This window comes from Artibeus jamaicensis, unplaced genomic scaffold, assembly GCF_021234435.1.
Source record: "Artibeus jamaicensis isolate MK-2021 breed Jamaican fruit bat unplaced genomic scaffold, CSHL_Jam_final scaffold_804, whole genome shotgun sequence".
Classification (NCBI taxonomy): Eukaryota; Metazoa; Chordata; class Mammalia; order Chiroptera; family Phyllostomidae; genus Artibeus; species Artibeus jamaicensis.
In genome coordinates, this window is record NW_026522055.1 from 1,650,965 (window position 1) to 1,668,274 (window position 17,310).

A 17,310-nucleotide genomic window follows, 5' to 3' on the forward strand; every position below is an offset into this window, starting at 1 on the left:
CAAACAGAAAAGGGGAGGCCCCTGCCCGCATGTCCGTTCTAGATGTCACTGTGTGAGAACAGAATGCATGGTGCTAGCGTGTACTGTGTGTACTCCTGAGGGGAAGGCAAACCGACTCTCAGAGAGGCCAACCCACTCCAATGGAACTAACCCTGGGACTCCGTGTCTTTGAAAGATGTGTTATTTGAGCAAAAGCAATCTCTGTCATTTCAGCTCTTTCTGTCAGAAATGCAGCTGAAGGCATCATAACAGATACAGCATTATAAGCCCGAAGCTCCAAATGGCTGTCTTATTGCCATTGCAAAAACCTGCTTGGAAAATAAAGCCAATAAAGAGCTAAGGAGAGGCACTTGAACACCTGGATCCAACCATGCCTGAAATCCTTATATATGCTCAGAACTTGCCAAATCCACAAGTTCTCCTTGTGGTCATGGTAGTTTGGGTTGCATTTTATGTCCTTAGTGGTCTTGACCAATGTCACATTTACAAATTAAGGCTTAAATAGATCAATCAAGTTGCCAAAGGCTATCCAGCCAGCGGATGAAACATTTGTCTGAACCCAGAACCAGGCTGTTCTCACCCAGTGGCTGGGTTCCAGAGAGGACAGGAGCCCCAGAGGAAGTGAGACCCATGTGTGTTTATTCTGGGGTGAACAGCAGCAGCAGTGGGTGGACTGGCCACACGCAGGGGCAGACACAGGTGTGGGTCATCTGTATCTGGGGGAGCACAGAGGATTGGTCCACGGACATTCACAGTGAGAACGGGGGTCAGACACCAAGTCTTGAACAAACAGCAAACAGACAGACAGACAGACGGAGGGTTTTGGGGGCTGGGGTCCCCCAGACATGCACGGCCCCTCGCCTGGAAGGGGAGCCCCAGGGAAGGACAGACAGACACAATGGAGACTGAATGCCCCCCACCCCAAACAGGGAGCTGGGCCCGCCGGCCTCCTGCCCTCACGCCTCTGGGGGTAGAAGGATGGGCAGGCCCAGGACCGCCCCGCACCACGCAGCTCGGACGTTATGGCTTCGAGGAGATGGATTCACGGTCCGGGCAGGAAGGGATGGGGTCCTGAGGAGGCTTGGTCCGATCCCCAGCCTAGGACAGACCTGCAGGGCCGGGCAGGGAGGAGATGTCAGTGATAGCAGGGGGTGAGCCCATGACCTGCCGGAGCTACATCACAGCCCAGAGACCCAGGAGTCCTGATCCCGGACCCCTCCCTCTCAACCAGGATCCTTACCCCTCACTCTGAGTTCTCTTTCTCTGACAATCCTTTGCTGCCTTTTGTGAAGCTGGTCAAAGTCTTTTCCTGAAGTGGACAATCCAGAAGGTTTGGGAGTGAAGGGCAGAGGCAAAACAATCACCGATAATCAACATAACAAGGCACCCATCCTGTTTTTCCTCATTCACAGTGCTCTTCCTCACTCAGCTCTGAAGTGACGGGGCAAAAGGATTGACCATCCTGTTCTACAGATGGGAAAACTGAGGCACCAAATAGTCACTGGAAATGTGAGGAGCCATGAGGCCACAGGGGAGAACCGGGCAGACTGTGTAGGGCCTCAGCGGGGCTGAGACTCTGTCCTGGGGGCTAGGGAGCCACAAGAGGTCTGTGAGCAGAGAGGGGGCAGGGCCAGCTCTAGGGATCAAATGACCTCCCGAGGCCACACAGAACTATTGCCTGAACGTCAGAGTCAAGGCCAGACTCAGCCAGGGTTCAACTTCTCTCTGTGCCCCTACCAATGCCCAGTATGATGAGCACAGCCAACAGAGGCTTCTGGAGAAGTCGGTGGAATGAATGAATGAGTGAGTTACGAGAAAAATGAGTGCCAGAAGGAAGGAGTAGCTGCCATCTGTTGGTCTAAGCAGAGACACAGTCTTTTGAAAACTCAAATCTGAGTCCACACTCAGCTGCTGAAATCCCTCCCTGGCCCTGGACAAAAGCCCAGTGCAGGGCTGGACTAGAGTGAGGCAAAGGAGACATTTCACCCAGGGCCCAAAATGCAGGGTACACTCAACCCAAGTCAGCAATCGAGAGAAATACTATGGGAATGTGACGTTTTTCAAAAATCAAAATTAATGGAAAAAAAAAAAAGCCCACGATGAACAAAATATAAAACTTAATAAAGGCCAGTCCGGTGACCTATCAGAACCCGAAATAAATTTAAAAAATATGCACCCTGATTTTTATAGTTAAAATAATTGAAAAATAGTCCTGGCTGGTGTAGCTCAGTGGATTGAGTGTGGGCCTGTGAACCAAATAACCGTGGTTCGATTCCCAGTCAGGGCACATGCCTGGGTTGCAGGCCAGTTCCCAGCAGGGGGCGCACGAGAGGCAACCACACATTGATATTTCTTTCCTTCTTTCCTTCCCTTCCCCTCTAAAGATAAATAAATAAAATATTTTTTAAAAGCCATTAAAAATAATTGAACAATAGTGAAAAAGGAAGAGTAACTGTTTAAATCCACATAACTTGAAGTTTTTTTAAATTAAAAAATTTTTTATCTTTTATTTTTAAATTTTATTATAATTGCTGTTCATGTATAATTTTTTGTCTTTTACTCCCATCCCAGCCCATTTCCCGTTAACTTGAAGTTTAAATGTCTTATTTATACCCTAAATAGAATTTAGTATAATTTTACTTTCTTGGCTTTACTGGCGGCAAATTCAACAATAATTTTTTTACAAAACTGATAGCTTTGTTTTTCTTGGTTTCAAATGAGACAATGGCCATGTTTGAAAATTTCTCTGGACCATGTGACTACCTTAAATGATTTTTGTTTTTATTTTATTTAGTTTTTATATTGTATTTCTTTTTAGACAGAGGGGAGGGGAAAGAGAAAGAGTGGGAAAGAAATATCAATGTATGGTTGCCTCTCACACGCCCCCTACTGGGGATCTGGCCTACAACCCAGGCATGTGCCCTGACTGGGAATCAAACCCATGACCCTTTGCTTTGTAGGCCGGCGCTCAATCCACTGAGCTACACCAGCCAGGTGACTTTCTTTTCTTATTCATTAAAAAAAATGGTTGAAGCCCTGGCTGGTGTAGCTCAGTGGACTGCGCACGGGCCTGCGAACCAAAAGATCGAAGTTCGATTCCCAGTCAGCGCACATGCCTGGGTTGCAGGCCGGTTCCCAGCAGGGGATGCACCAGAAGCAACCATACATTGATATTTCTCTCTTTCTCTCCTTCCCTTCCCTTCTAAAGATAAATAAATAAAATAAAATAAACTTTAAAAAAGTTTAAAAAATAAAAAAAATATTTCATTTATAAAAAAGAACGGTTGATCCTTATCCAGTAAACCACAATCCACAAATTTTTACACCCTGCTTAAACAAACAAAAAGCCCAGCGCTGCTCCAACCTATCACTCAGTTTTCCCCCTTGATTTTGGCCTTAGTGTCGTGAGAAATGACAGGAACAGTAGACAATCATGGGCTGAGAGACCTTCCTAAGAGGCGGACACTTATTCCTGCATTTACTCACGGAATCCCCACGTCTGTACTAACGATAGATGCTGTTAACAGCCCCATTTCCCAGCAGAGAAAACTAAGGCACAGAGAGGGCAAGCAACTGGTTCTAAGTCACACAGCAAGTCGGTAGAGCACGGTTTCCAACCTAGGCTATCTGACTCCAAAATCCAAAGAGACGTGATACGCTGGGTGAATGGCGCCCCGCTCACCTCCACCAGCTGATGCCAGTGCTCCACGGGCTTGCGGGGGTTGGCCAGCATCTCTGCCCAGTGCTCGCGGCCGTGGGGGTCGGCGGCGTCAGGGCCGACGCGGCACACGCCGATCACCTCGTTGTGCCCGATGCTAGGGGTGGAGTGGGTTGTGGGCCATGAGCACCCAGGTAGGTAGGGGGCGACCCGCCCCCGCTCCTGCTCGCGCCCCCAGGCCGCGCGCCTCACCAATCATAGTCCACCACGGCGATGCTGAGTCCCACGTTCTCCACGCTCTCGGGGGCCACGTCGAACACCAGCGCCTCGTTGTAGGTGGGGTTCAGCGTGTTCTTCTTGATGGAGGTTTTCCGCTTCTTGAGCCGCCGCCCCTCGCTGATCAGAGAGGCCTTCACGTAGGGGTCTGGGGTTGGGCAGGGAGGGCAGTGAACGGCTGCTTCCTTCCTTGGACCCTTCCTGCCCCTTCCCCCAAGGGTCCGGGTCCCCAGCCTTTTCTCCCCCAGTCCCTCCTCCCTCAGACCTCAGGGCCTCCTCAGACCCACCCGAGAAGCCAGTGAGGTCCATGGCTTTGAGGTTAGAGGCTTTGATGATGGTCACGGTGAGGCGCCCGGCCGTGGGGAGGTAGCAGAGTGAAAAGTTCAGCTCCCCAAGATCTGCCTTTTCCTGCAGTTGGAGAAAGGGGTTCTGCCACTCGCCCTCCCTTTGTCTCCCCATCTCTACTGGACTCCTCTCCCATCGGAAGCCCCCAGGGCTCTCCTCCCTGTGACCCATCCAGGGCTCAGGTTTCCAATCCACTTAACAGTCTGACTCTGGGCCAGACCTGGTAACTCCCCAGCCACAGCTGCCTGTCACAGTCAAAGCCTATTTGTTCTGCAGGGAAGAAGATGGGAAGAGGCAAGAGCAGGAGCTGAGGTGGGGGGTGGAGCGGGAGACACACACACACACACACACACACACACACACACACAGAAGACTGAGAGAGAGACCAAAACACTGAGAAGCAGTTACCCAGACAGACTCTCAGGGTTCCAAGTAAGACAGAGACCCAGTAAGATGGGGACCCAGAGGCCCAGGACCACTGGGGGGAATGGCGCCTGCAGAGGAGGTGACAGAGCCCTAGGGGCAGAGAAAGGGGGACCAAGAGACTTGGCAGGGAGCCATGGAGACCCTGAGAGATAGACCGGAATGAGAAGGGAGGTGCAGAAACCCCAAGAGATAAACAGAGACCTCCCCGGAGACCAAGAATAGACACACAGAGAAGTCAGTGTGAGGGAGGGCAGAGCCGGAGTGAGGCTAAAAGGAGACAGGGCCTCCCATGCTGACGGACAGACAGACAGACACAGACGCAGTGGGCCAGAGCTAGCCGGGACCCACAACCGGCTGCTCTCCTGCCTCAGCGGGGCCCCTGGCTTCCCAACCACACTAACCGAGGAGGCCTCGGACCCTGGTCCCCCTGCTCACTCCCTCCCCTTGTCCCAGGCTGTTCCCTCCTCAGTCTTCAGGACTCAACTCAGCTGTCACCTCCCCCCACAAGTTCCCAGAGCCCCTGCAGCCCCGAGCAGGTGCTCCTCCTGTCCCTCCCAAGGCTGGCCCCGGACAGCCAGCTGCGTGACAACCTAGGTCTGGAGCTCCGGAGGACTGTCCGAGGTCCCCAGGTCCCAACCTGCAAAAAGAACCCCGTTGTTGAAGGAGAGAATGAATACATGATGGGGGAAGACCCTGAGTAATAAGGAGGGAGGGAGAAAATGTGCAGGGACAGACGCGGAGACAAAAGATGGATGCAGGGAGAGGGCCTGGGTGCGGGACTGACTCGAGTCATGACAGGCAGAGGGGGCACAGTTGGGGACCTGGGGACGAGGATCCTGGAACTAGGCACAAGGCTCTCAGAGGTGGGGCTTGGACCGAGCCAGTGGACCACGGAGTCTCCCATGATGGCGACCGCAGGCAAAGCCACGGCACTGGTTCCACTACGTCATTGTACATATGGGGAAACTGAGGCTCAGAGAAGGAGACAGCCTTGATCACGGCCATCGTGTGGGCAGCCAGCCCTCTCCCGGTATGAGGACAGGGCTCACCCGCAACACCCTCCGGCCCCCCGACGCACACAGCCTCCCCAGACTGGCCGAGTTGAAATGTTGGGAATCCCCAGATGGAAATTGAGGGAGGACGGGGTCTGGACACCCACCAAGGACCTGGGAGCGGGGCTGCAGGAGGGGCTGCCACCCAGGAGAATGAGGTTCCGGAAGGTGAGGGTCAGGAGAAACGAGGAAAGGAGCCGGTGGGTCTCGCAATTTGAAAGTTGGGGGGTTGGGGGTGGCAGGACATCAGGATCCCAGAACGTCTAAGCCTGGGGGGGCGTGAGGCCGTGAGGATTCAGGCAGAGACTGAAGAAGCCGGATTAGAGATTCAACGAGAGAGTTTGGAGGTCAAGGGCTGGAAATGTGGAATGACCAGAGATCGGAACAGTTGGGGGTTCGGGCGGCGTGGGAAGTGGAAAATCAGGAGATTGGAAGGGGAAGGAAGTTGGAGAAACAAAAGCTGGAATTCTGGGGTCAGGAGGTTGGAGGATCAGGAAGCTGAGGTCAGAGGGCAGAAGTCACGGGGTCGTGGCACGCAGTTTTGATAAAGCTGCCTCGTGGGTACTGGGGCATCTATTACAGCTTATCAGATGTCAGTGCGGGGTGAGAATTTGGGAAATTTGGGGCCCAGGCACGATGTGACTATTTGACCAAGTGCGGAGGGCTCTGGGGGTCAGTTCTCTAGTCTTTCTTGTATACTTGCAATGTTTTGCAAGAAAATAAAATTTAAAAGAAAATGCCGGGGGCCGCCCTGGCCGGGTAGCTCATTTGGTTGGAGCACCATCCCGACACACCAAGGTTTCAGGTCTGATGTCCAGTAAGAACACATCCAGAATCCACTAAGGAATGTGTAAGTCCGTGGAATAACAAAATCTATGTCTCTCTCTCTCTCTCTCTGTCTCAAATCAGTTAAAAAAAAAAAGAATGATAGAAAGAAAACTCCAGGTCAAGAAGTGAGAAGGTTATGAAGTCCCGCGCAGCGGAGGCTGCAAACCAAAGGGCGACACAGGGGCCACTGACCGAGCCGCCCTCCACGATGTCCCGCCACAGCGGGCGGTCGGGGGGCTGCTCCGCCAGCTCCAGGAGGTTGTCCAGCACCACCTGGCCGATGAGGTCGTGCCGCGAGAAGCGGTCGAAGTCGTAGACGCTGAAGTGCAGTTTGCGCTGGGCCAGCTCAGCCAGGGGCACCGAGAACTGAAATGTCTCGTTGAACACAGGGTTCAGGGTCTTTCTGTGCACCTGGGGGGCGGTGGGGACAGACAGACAGACAGACAGACAGCATGCCCACCGGCCCATCGTCCCTCAGACCCAGGAGTCCAGGCCCCCAGCCCCTCCCCCGTGGGACCCAGAGTCCAGCCTACCACCCCGGACCTTGGTCTGGAATTTCTTCTTGCGATCGGGCAGCAGGTAGATCTTGACATAGGGGTCCGAGAAGCCGTTGGAGTCCTTGGCGGGGAGGTCCAAGGCCTGCAGGATCCGCACCACCAGCTGGTCGGAGCCGTAGAGGTACCGCAGGGCAAAGCTGATGCGGCCGCAGGGTGCGCCTGCGCCGGCCTCTCCTGAGCCCGGGCCCCCGCCGCCCCGCCAGCTGCCAAGTCCAGTCCCCTGGTACAGCTCCGGCTTGATCTGTCCAATGAGCTTGGCCTTTTCTTCGCCGCCGGGCAGGGGTAAGGGCAGGGCGGGCGGCCGCTCCTCACTGCTGGGGTCCGGCTGGGGGGTCAGGGTCTGCTGGGTGAGGGGCCGGGGCAGGGCTGGGTACCTGCAGAGGGGTGGGGGAGACAAAGGTGTGGCGAGGGGCTCTGACCTCTGAAGACCTGGGAGACTCCTCCCTGCCTCGCACCGCGTGGATCCCCTCAGCCCTTGTCTGCCCTTCTCCAGATCTCCCTGGCCTATCCTATTTCTGAAAAGAAAACTACAGGTCAACCTTCCTGATGTACATAGATGCAAACATTCTAAAAAATATATATTAGCTGCAGACCCATTCCACATACACGAAAAAGATTATACACCAGGCCCTGGCTGGTGTAGCTCAGTGGATTGAGCCCGAGCTGCTAAGCAAAGGGTGGTAGGTTCGATTCCCGGGCAGGGCACCTGCCTGAGCTGCGCGCCACGTCCCCAGTAGGGGGCGCGTGAGAGGCAACCACACATTGACGTTTCTCTCCCTCTCTCCCTCCCTCCCTTCTCTAGAAATAAATAAAGCTTTTAAAAGAAAAAGATTATGAAAAATAACTAACTAAATAAAATTAAGTAAAATTTAAAAAATAAAATAAAAATTAAAAAAAGAAAGAAAAAGATTATACACCAGGACAAAGTGGGACCGCAACCCAGGGACGCAAGGGTGGTTCAACATCCGAAAATCAATCTGCGGGCAATTCGCGCGGCACAGCACACCCCCCAGCGGCTGTTCCCTGAACTGCCCGGGCTGCGCGCAGCACTGGCTGGCGGGCTGGACCGACACAGCCGGCCTGGGGACTCACTCCTCGTGGGCTGTGAGCGACGTGAGGGCGGGGGTCTGCCTGCTCGCTTACCTTTGTGTTTCCAACACTCAGGCCTTGTGCACTGCCTTTTGCCTCAGGATCCCGGGGTGCGCGGGGCTCACCCTTATTCTCTCCACCTTCCTGACTTTGGAGTCCTATTCCCAGCCTCCTTATTCTCTTGGACCCAGGAGCACAGGCCTCCAGCCACCGCCCCTCTTCCTCCCCATTCAGGCCACCTCCTCGCCCAGAACCCTGAGTCTGCAGCCCCAGCCTCCTTCACCCCCAGAATCTAGGCGTCCACACCTCAAGCCCGCTATTGCCCCGGGACTCAGGAGTGCCGCAGGCGGAAGACACACACAGAGGAGGAACAGGCGTTCCGAGTGGACCCCCAGCCCCGCAGCCGGTCTCACCTGGTGGTGGGCGCTAGGCTTGTGACCTGCTGATGGGACTGGGCACTGGGCAAGCCCCCACCACTGGGGGGCATCAGGAGCAGTCCAGAGCCTGCCCCACCCTCGGAGGGCAGCTCCGGAGAGGTCTGGCTGGGTTTGACCCCGGCGGCGACTGCGGCTGCCGCCGCCGCGGCCTCTGGATACGAGTCCATGTCCAGGTAGGAGGGCTCAGGGGGGTCGGAGCCCCCCAGGCTGCCCGCCTCCAGCAACTCCGAGAAAGGCGGGTGGTGGGCGGTGTGGGCATGGTGATGCGGGCCCCCCAGCAGGGGATGGCCACCCAGGCCAGCCCCCAGGTGGTGCCCACCGCCGCCTACCAGGCCCGCCAGCCCAACCCCGGGGCCCAGGTCTTTGCGCAGGGGGCCGCCGCCCACGGCCGAGCCTCCCTTGTCCCGCCAGGGCACCCAGCACAACTTCCAGGACACGAAGAGGGAGACGCCCAGCAGGACGATGCCACAGAACGTCACGATGACGGACAGCAGGCTCACGGAGATGTCTGGGGAGAGTGAGGACAGAGGTCAGGGGTCAGGGCGGGAGTCACACTGCATCTTCCCACTGCCATCCCCGAAGAGCTAAGCTTTGAAAAATAATTTTTGACAAAATAACTTTTAGTATTTGATGCGCATTGGCCAAAGCAATGTGTATGTGTATATATATATATATATTTAAACTCCATGACCCTACAAAGTCAGTATTTTTATTTTTCATGTTTTTGAAAGATTCTTTTATTAAAACTGGGTATTAAAAACAGGAAACCAATTTCCTCCCCCCTCCCCTCCTCCACTACACCAGCCAGGGCAAAACTGGGTATTTTTTATGTAACCATTTTAAAGATGAGGAAACTGAGGCACAGAGAGGCTGAGCGACTTGTCCAAGGCTGCGGCGGATGGCAGATCTGGAGTCTGAACTCAGCAGCCCGTCTCCAGATTTTCCTCTCTTTGTCATTAGCAAAGTCCCCCCAAATACTCAGAATATCCAAGAGAAAAGAGTGCACGGCACAGTTAGGCAGGTCAGAGTTCAAGTTCAAATCCCAGCTTGCTGTGTGGCCTTGGGAAAATATCTTAACCACTCTGAGCTTTATATTCCCCATTTGCCAGATAGAAAAATCAGTCCTGCCTCCCAGGGGTGCCTGGTTCCAGAGCCCGCTGCTCTGCACCATTATGTTACCATCCCTCAACATGTCCCAGTAGGTGGGAGCTCAAACGTGACTTTTTACTACAAAAAAATCTGGCCGCGCCCCGTGTATCCACTCCCACAGCCAACACATTCTGAGTGTCTACTAGGTGCTGATGTGCCTTCCCGAGAAATGCAAGTACAGCCCGGTTCTTGAACCAAAGGCTCTCGCTTATTCTGTAATTGGTACCAGGAGTGGAGTTTCTCAAAAAAGACCTACGGCCCTGGCTGGTGTGGCTCAGTGGATTGAGCCCTGGACTGCGAAGCAAGAGGTCACCAGTTCGATCCCCAGTCAGAGCACATGCCTGGCCAGGTGCCCAGTAGGGGGCTCGCAAGAGGCAACCACATATTGATGTTTCTCTCCCTCTCTTTCTCCCTCCCTTCCCCTCTCTCTAAAAATAAAAGAAATAAAATTTAAAAAAAAAAGACATTCCAGCCTTCGGAACATGGGAAGAATTGAGCAAAGGGGGTCGTTTTGGAGGACAAGACAGAGAAAAGAGGAGAAACATGAACAGACACCTTTTTCCCCACTGTCAGCCTGACCCAGATCCTCTGCAAGTCAATGCATCAATCCTCGAACTCTGCCAGATTCTTCCTGCCTGGGCTAGGGAGCCCCAGGGTTGGCAAGGCCGTGGGGCTGTGTGCGGAGGGGTTCCCCCTGCCCAGAAAATGGTGGGCCCTTGAGGGAACCTCTAAGCCTGGGGGACAACCCGCCTGACCGTTTCTGTCCACCTGAGAAACCTGGAGTCACGCCAGGTAATCTGTGCAACAATGTGATTGATGGTGGAGGTCTAGGGCCACCTGGTATCAGCTGACTTCTGGTGGGGCTGGAGACCAAGGTCAGCCACAGGGACAGCCAGCGGTGTCTACGCGACTGAGCCTCAGTTACAAGCCCTGGATGCCAAGGCTCGGGCGAGCAGCCCAGGTGGGTAACGGTCTGTGCGTGTTGTCACGTGTCAGTCCTGGTCGAATGAAGCATGGTCCGACCCGGCTTGCACCTGCTCTCTCCGGGACCCCGCCTGATGGGTCTGTTCCCTTTGTTGACTTTAATCTCCTTGTTTTGCTGTAAGAAACTGTAACCATGAGTTCAACAGCTTTTCTGAGTTCTGCGAGTCCTTCTGGGAAATCTCTGAACCTGAGGATGGTTTGGGGAATCCCTGCATTGTAGTGGTGGACTAGACTGCCCGGGGTCAGGTTTGGGGTCTTTTGAGTATGCAACTGCAGCTCTCAGGCCTCACTCCTCGTTCCTGTCCCCTGGACACCCTGCCAGATGCCGAGCCTTGCCCCCGCGATCAGCAAGTGTGACCGTCACTCAGCCTCCTGGAGTGTGTTTCTGCAGGGCGCCTCACCCAGACATGGCCCTCAAAGTATTTCCTAGCTCTCAGAATCCCGCTGGCTCCGAACTGGGTGAGTCAATCCACCTTTTTCGAGCCTCAGTTTCTCTCACTGGAAATGGGGATTAAATGTACCACAAAGGGTCCTTGTGATGTGTGGATGAAACAGGTGAAGGACCTCGTACGTTGCCTGGGACACAGCGAACGCTTCATAAACACACCCCAATATTGGTTAAGTGACCACTGTGTGCCCAGCCTGTTCTAAGCTCTTCACAGGTGTTCTATCATTTGAGTCTCTCTGTTGTCCCACGAGGTAGTCACTGTCCTTATCTCCATTGTCTAGGTGAGGAAACTGAGGCACAGAACAGTCACTTGCGTAAAGCCATCCAGTTAGGAGGTGGAGGAGCTGGGATTTGAACGCAGACAGGTCAGTCTCACTCAAGAACCTGAGATTCTGCCCTGGCTGGTGTAGCTCAGTGGATTGAGCGCGGGCTGTGAACCAAAGGGTCTCGGTTTGATTCCCAGCCAGGGCACATGCCTGGGTTGTGGACCAGGTCCCCAGTGGGGGCCATGTGAGAGGCAACCTCACACTGATGTTTCTCTCCCTCTCTTTCTCCTTCCCTTCCCCTCTCTCTAAAAATAAAAAAAGAAAATAAATATTTTTTAAAAAGAGCCTGAGATTTTAAGCATTTCTGTGAGAGGGACAAAGATATCTGTAGGAGATACAGGGCAATAGTGTGCAGGATGGGGAAGGACCACAGGACAAAAGGCCAGGGGTTGAATGGACCACAAGGTCCTTCTCCTTAGGTCAGAATTTGGGGGGACCAGCAGCAAGCAAGATGGAGGCAAGACTCTAAGAGGGATCGGCTCCACAGGGACCAGAGAGCTGAACAAATCTGCTCTGAATCTCTGAAAATCCTGGCTGTGGGGGCGGCAGCGGGCTGGGGGCGGCAGCGGGTGGGGTGGGGGGCGGGAGGCTGACCTGCATCTGGGCCCCGGGGATAGCCTCGAATTCGCAGGTCGTTGAACTCCTGGCACCTGTCGCTGGTGTCCGCGTCTCGGACCCGCGCACAGAGGTCTGAGACCAGAATGAGCGCCCGTCGGCAGAGGTCATCCTCATAGTCTCCTGACATGGTGACCGGTGGGGTCCTGTGTTTGGGAGTGGCCGGCAAGGGTGCAGGTGGGGCACGGGATGGGGGGCAGAGAGTGGATAAAGTGGACAGAGAAAGAGAAAAGGAAGGATGGGCAAGGGGACGGAGATGGGGGGGCGCGTTGACAAGGGGATGGAGGTTAGGGAGGGACGGACAAAGGAACGAAAATCAGGGGCCGCTGAACAAGAGGACAAAAATGAGGGGCGGACAGGCAGGAAGACAGTAACAGGGGCTGGACAAACAAAGGGAGAGAGATGGGCGTGAGCAGAGAATAGGGACAAATGGACCAGGGGGAAGAGACTGGGGAGTCCACAAGGGGCAGAGGTTAAGGAGACACCAAAAAGGGGTGAGGACAGACAAGGAGACACAGGGGTGCATAGGTGACCGGATAGAATTTAGGGATGGACAGACAAGGGGACGGTCATGCATCATTCATGCTTTCAACAAATATTCATGGAGCGCCAACTCCATGGCAGGAGCTATGCCAGCGGCTGCAGATCGAGCAGGGAACGAGCCCCAGGCATGCCTTGAGTTCCTGGTGTCACCACCCAGGGAGAGGTGACAAAGAGTAAACAAATCCACAGTCACACACAAACACCTAAACACTCTCAGACTGTAAGAAGTGCTCTAAAAAATTAGTGGTGGATGTTCCACAAAGGAACTGGGAGGTGGGTGGTCATGGGGTGGCGGAGGGGTGCGGGGTGGTCTCGGAGGCCGACCTCAAGGGCGAGATGGAGCTGGCCAGTGGGGCTGGAGCGGGGAAAAGCATTCAAAGCAGCAGGAACGGCATGAGCAATGGCCCAGGGTGGGAAAGGGCTTGGTGAGTCCGAGGGATGGAAAGGAGACCGGAGGGGAGTAGACGGGGACAGAACTGGGAGAGAGGGATGGGTGGAGGCAGAGGAATAACAGGCGGTTCTGTGTGCTGGTGGCTGGGGAGAGATGAAGCGGCAGGAGGCAGAGATAAGGGACCAAGTTGAGGGAGGGAGAGACGAGGGGCGGGGAGACAGAGATCATGGGAAGGGCACACTGGGGCTCAGCAGAGAGGGATGGAGAGACAGAAGTCAGGGACCGAGACTTGGAATGGACAGCGGAAGAGAACAGGCTGGTGTGTAATTCATGGGAGTGTGAGAGATGGGCAGACGAAGGGGCAGTGACGAGGGCCAGGCAAGACGGTGGACAGCAATGTCTCTGAGAGAGAAACAGTGGACTGGAGAATGGACGGGAGGCAGAAAGAAAGACAGGCAGATAATGGCCAGAGATCACAGATGGACAAAAGGATAGAGCAGAGGGCTGGGCACACAGGCAGGGGCTCAGACGAAAGGTTGGAAGCGGGGAGCATCAATGAGAGGAGACCAGGAGAAAGAGGTGGACGTGGGGAGAGGGGAAATAGCGACACATGGTGTGGGGCCAGGGAAAGACTGGAAGGAGAGTGCAGGGGAAACGGGACAGACAGATCAGGGCTGACAGATGGACAGGTGGCATGGAGGCTCTGCAGAAGGCCAAGACTCTGAGTCAGGCACGGTCAGACTCACCTGCGCTTATCCCTGTCGTGTCCTGGGTGGCTGCCGAGGCGGCGGCTGGCGGCAGCCCATGGGGGTTGGAGGGCGGACAAGGGGCTGTGGACCCGCCCCCACGCGCGCCAGGTGGTAAGAGGGGGTGCCGGATCTGATGGCTGGGGCCGGAGAAAAAGCTCAGTCTGAGCCTCACATCTCGTCCTACGCGGGCGAGCTGCTCGACCCCAGGCGACCCCAGGGAGGTCGAGCCACCCCCTCCCACCTCCGGGCCCCCACCTCCCGCGAAGCTCTGAGACTACAATTCCCGGCAGGCCTTGCGCTCGCACTGCAGCGACTTTATAGGCCCAGAGCTGCAGAATCTCCCGGGAGTTGAAGTCCGTAATGCCTCTCCCGGCTGCAGAAAGGATGGGAATTTTTTGGAGGTGGGGGGGGTTAAGAGATGCCGGGGTCCCAAAGCCCTGCAGGGGACAGGAATGAAGTCTGGGACCTGGAGCGGCCGCAGAATACTAAGTCTTTAGGGACTGTGGAGTGGATAAACGATCCCCACGCCCAGGGGAATCGATGGGCGAGGTTGGGGTACACGCCGGTGTTTCGGGAACCCCCCCCTTCCAGGGCCACGTGCCCTTCCCAGGGGCAGCCAGTGAGCGCTGCAGCACTCCCACTCCCGGGCCCGAGATCGGCGCGCCTCTGCAACTACCCCGCCCCCACGCGCCCCGGCTGCCCCCTAGGATCCGGCTGGGGCGGGGGCTGGGGCCGGGGCCGGGGGCGGGGGGGAGGAGCGGACTCACCGGAGCCGCCGCGGCCGCCGCAGCAGCCCCGCACGCCCGCCGCGGTGCGCGCTCGGCTCCTCCCCCCGCCCTGGCGCAGGTCCGCCGCTCCTCCCCTGCACCCCCCCTTTCCCCCCTCCGAACCTGCGGCTTCTAAGCCGAAATCGCGCGGCTGCCGGGAGGAAGGAGGGAGACTTCCCGGGACCGAGGCGTCAGAGCCCCCAGCGCTCTTCCTGACCTCTACCCCCCCCCCCCCCCCCCCCCCCCAGGATCAGGGGACCCTATCCATGGCCCCTTTTCTCTCAAACGGAGAAGTCTGGGACCCTAGTCTCCTAGCTTCTCCCAGAACCTCGGATACGGAGCCCCCCCCCCCCCCCCCCCGCCCCATCAAATCCAGGAATCCACTGCTCCCGCCCTCTCCAACTCCGGGACCCGGGCTCCAGGTCTCCGGAGCTCGGTGGCTGGAGGTGGGACGGGAGGCGGGGCCTCGGAGCCCGCAGGGGGGCGCCGCAGCCCTGCGCGGAGGTGCCAGCAGCACCCGGGTTTGAATCCTGCCAGAGCTGGCTCCTGCTCTGTCATCTTGCGCTCTTTGCTCTGAGCTCGTTTCCGCATTAACAAAATTTGGACCGTAAACCAGATCCCGAAGGGATCGGTCGCTACAGATGGGCACCAAGTAGGTGCATCATGAATCTTTCTTAAAAGCAGCAAGAAACAGTTAACTAGTGTATTAATCGCAGTCAAGGACAATCGCCCCTGGCTCTGATGGGGGCACTGAGGCTAAGTGCTGTGAAAGCTCTTTCTCATTTAATCTCTACTGTGGCCCTAGGAGGTGGGTGCAGTTCTGTTATTCCCATTTTACAGGGGAAACAAGTGAGCTTCGTGGAGGGTCAGTCCCTTGGAGAAGGTCCAGAGCTCGTAGCCACAACTGTGATGCACAGACAACCCCGTTCCCCAGGGAGAAACGCGTGGAAGGACGGGGGCTATGATGTAAACGCTCAGAGACACGTGCACAGATGGGCTTGCCAGGTTCCTGTGCCGTGTTCCCAGACACTCAGATTCTGAGGCTGCCGAAGCACCGACAGGCAGCTGTAGTTCTCTGGTCCGCGTGTGAGACTTTTAGTGCAAAATACTGGAGTTCAAATTCCAGCTCTGCTCTGTCAGTACTGTGTGACCTTGGATGACTTACTTACATTCTCAAGGCCTCACTTTCCCCAGTTAAAAACAACAACAACAACAAAAAACGCCACAGCAGTTTCTGCCCTGGCTGGTGTGGCTCAGTGGATTGAGTGCCAGCCAGCAAACCAGAGTCGCAGGTTCTATTCCCAGTCTAGGGCACATGGCTGGGTTGCGGGCCTGGTCAGGTCCCCAGTAGGGGGCGCGCGAGAGGCAACCACACATTGTCGTTTCCCTCCCTCCCTCCCTCCCTCCCCCTCTAAAATAAATAAATAAAATCTTAACACAAAAAAACCTAGTTTCCATGTCATTACGTTATTTTGAGTATCCAATTAAATTTATGAGGTGAAAAGATGCTTAGTATTTAGTAGTAGTGCCATAATTAGTAATTACATGCTTTGCTTATGTGTTCTTTTCCAAAAAGATTTCATTTATTTATTTTTAGAGAGAGGGGAAGGGAGAGAGAAAGACGGGGGGAGAAACATCAGTGTGTGGTTGCCTCTCATGCGCCCCCTACTGGGGCCCTGTCCCAAAACCCAGGTATGTACCCAAGAGGGAATCAAACCCATGACCTTTTGTTTTGCAGGAGAGCGTCCAACCCACTAAGCCACGCCAGTCGGGAATGCTTACAGGTCTTTCAGCAAGGCTATTGCGGCTCAGAAGAAGGAAGTACCCTGCCAAAAGTCACACCGCTGGGAAGTGTTGGACAAGACTCCTGCCTCTGCTTTGTCTGCACCCAGGAAGCGTGAGGACCTGGACCGTCATCGCCGGTGGGAGTGTAGAACAGCGTAGAACACTGGGTGGGGACCCAGGAGACAGAGAGTCCTTTGCATTCTTTCAGTTTAATCTACACGGCCCTTTGATGGACGCATGCTGAGCAGCAGGCTTGCAGCTGGGAACGCAGCAGAAGAAAACCCCAGCCTCGGGACAGGGGCACATACACGATGGAAAGCCCAGGGTGCGGTGAGCGCCAGGAGGAGGGGGTCTCGGAGTGAGTGACCTTTGCACTGAGCTCGCAGAAAGGTGAGGGGGCATGAGCCAGGCGAAGGTGGGAGGGGGAGGGGAAGAGTTTGAGGGAGGTTGTTACCTGTGCAAGCCCTGGGGCAGGAGAGAGATTGGCGTATTGAGGGGGACTGCTGAGCTCATAAGCCTCATGGGGATGGAACTTTTGTTTACTGCTGTGTCCCCACTGCCTGCTATGGTGCCTGGCACACAGTAGGCGCTCAATAAATTAGTGGTTGGTTGAATGAATAAATGAATGAACAAGGAGGGATGGGTGGGTGGATGGATAAATTGGATGGAAAAAAGAGTAGATGGAGCCCTGGCTGGTGTAGCTCAGTGGATGGAGCACGGGCCTGTGAAGCAAAGGTTTGCTGGTTCAATTTCCAGTCAGGGCACAGGCCTGGGTTGCAGGCCAGGTCCCCAGTAAGAGACACATGAGAGGCAACCACACATTGATGTTTCTCTCCCTCTCTTTCTCCTTCCCTTCCCCTCCCTGAAAATAAATACATTTAAAAA

General features: G+C 55.3%; 1 protein-coding gene across 1 annotated transcript; it reads right to left on the reverse strand.

Moving 5' to 3' along the window:
* Positions 1-633: 633 nt before the first annotated feature.
* Positions 634-14,689, reverse strand: SYT3 (synaptotagmin 3). Its single transcript, XM_037148997.2, has 11 exons — positions 14,641-14,689; positions 13,871-14,010; positions 12,170-12,336; positions 8,645-9,176; positions 7,129-7,516; positions 6,778-6,996; positions 4,222-4,342; positions 3,911-4,082; positions 3,683-3,815; positions 1,241-1,309; positions 634-1,109 (listed from the first exon to the last, which is right to left on the reverse strand). Exons 3-10 carry the CDS (start codon positions 12,318-12,320, stop codon positions 1,244-1,246), a joined length of 1,782 nt encoding a protein of 593 aa, XP_037004892.1. The 5' UTR covers positions 12,321-12,336; positions 13,871-14,010; positions 14,641-14,689; the 3' UTR covers positions 634-1,109; positions 1,241-1,243.
* Between the last annotated feature and the right edge of the window lie 2,621 nt (positions 14,690-17,310).

Excerpts from the sequence above, each read along its gene's own strand:
- SYT3 (XM_037148997.2), bottom strand. The coding sequence starts at position 12,320 with ATGTCAGGAGACTATGAGGATGACCTCTGCCGACGGGCGCTCATTCTG. Across the intron at positions 4,343-6,777 it reads ACATCGTGGAGGGCGGCTCG|GAAAAGGCAGATCTTGGGGA; the intron begins GTCAGTGGCCCC and ends CTCCAACTGCAG. Across the intron at positions 4,083-4,221 it reads GGACCTCACTGGCTTCTCGG|ACCCCTACGTGAAGGCCTCT; the intron begins GTGGGTCTGAGG and ends GCCCAACCCCAG.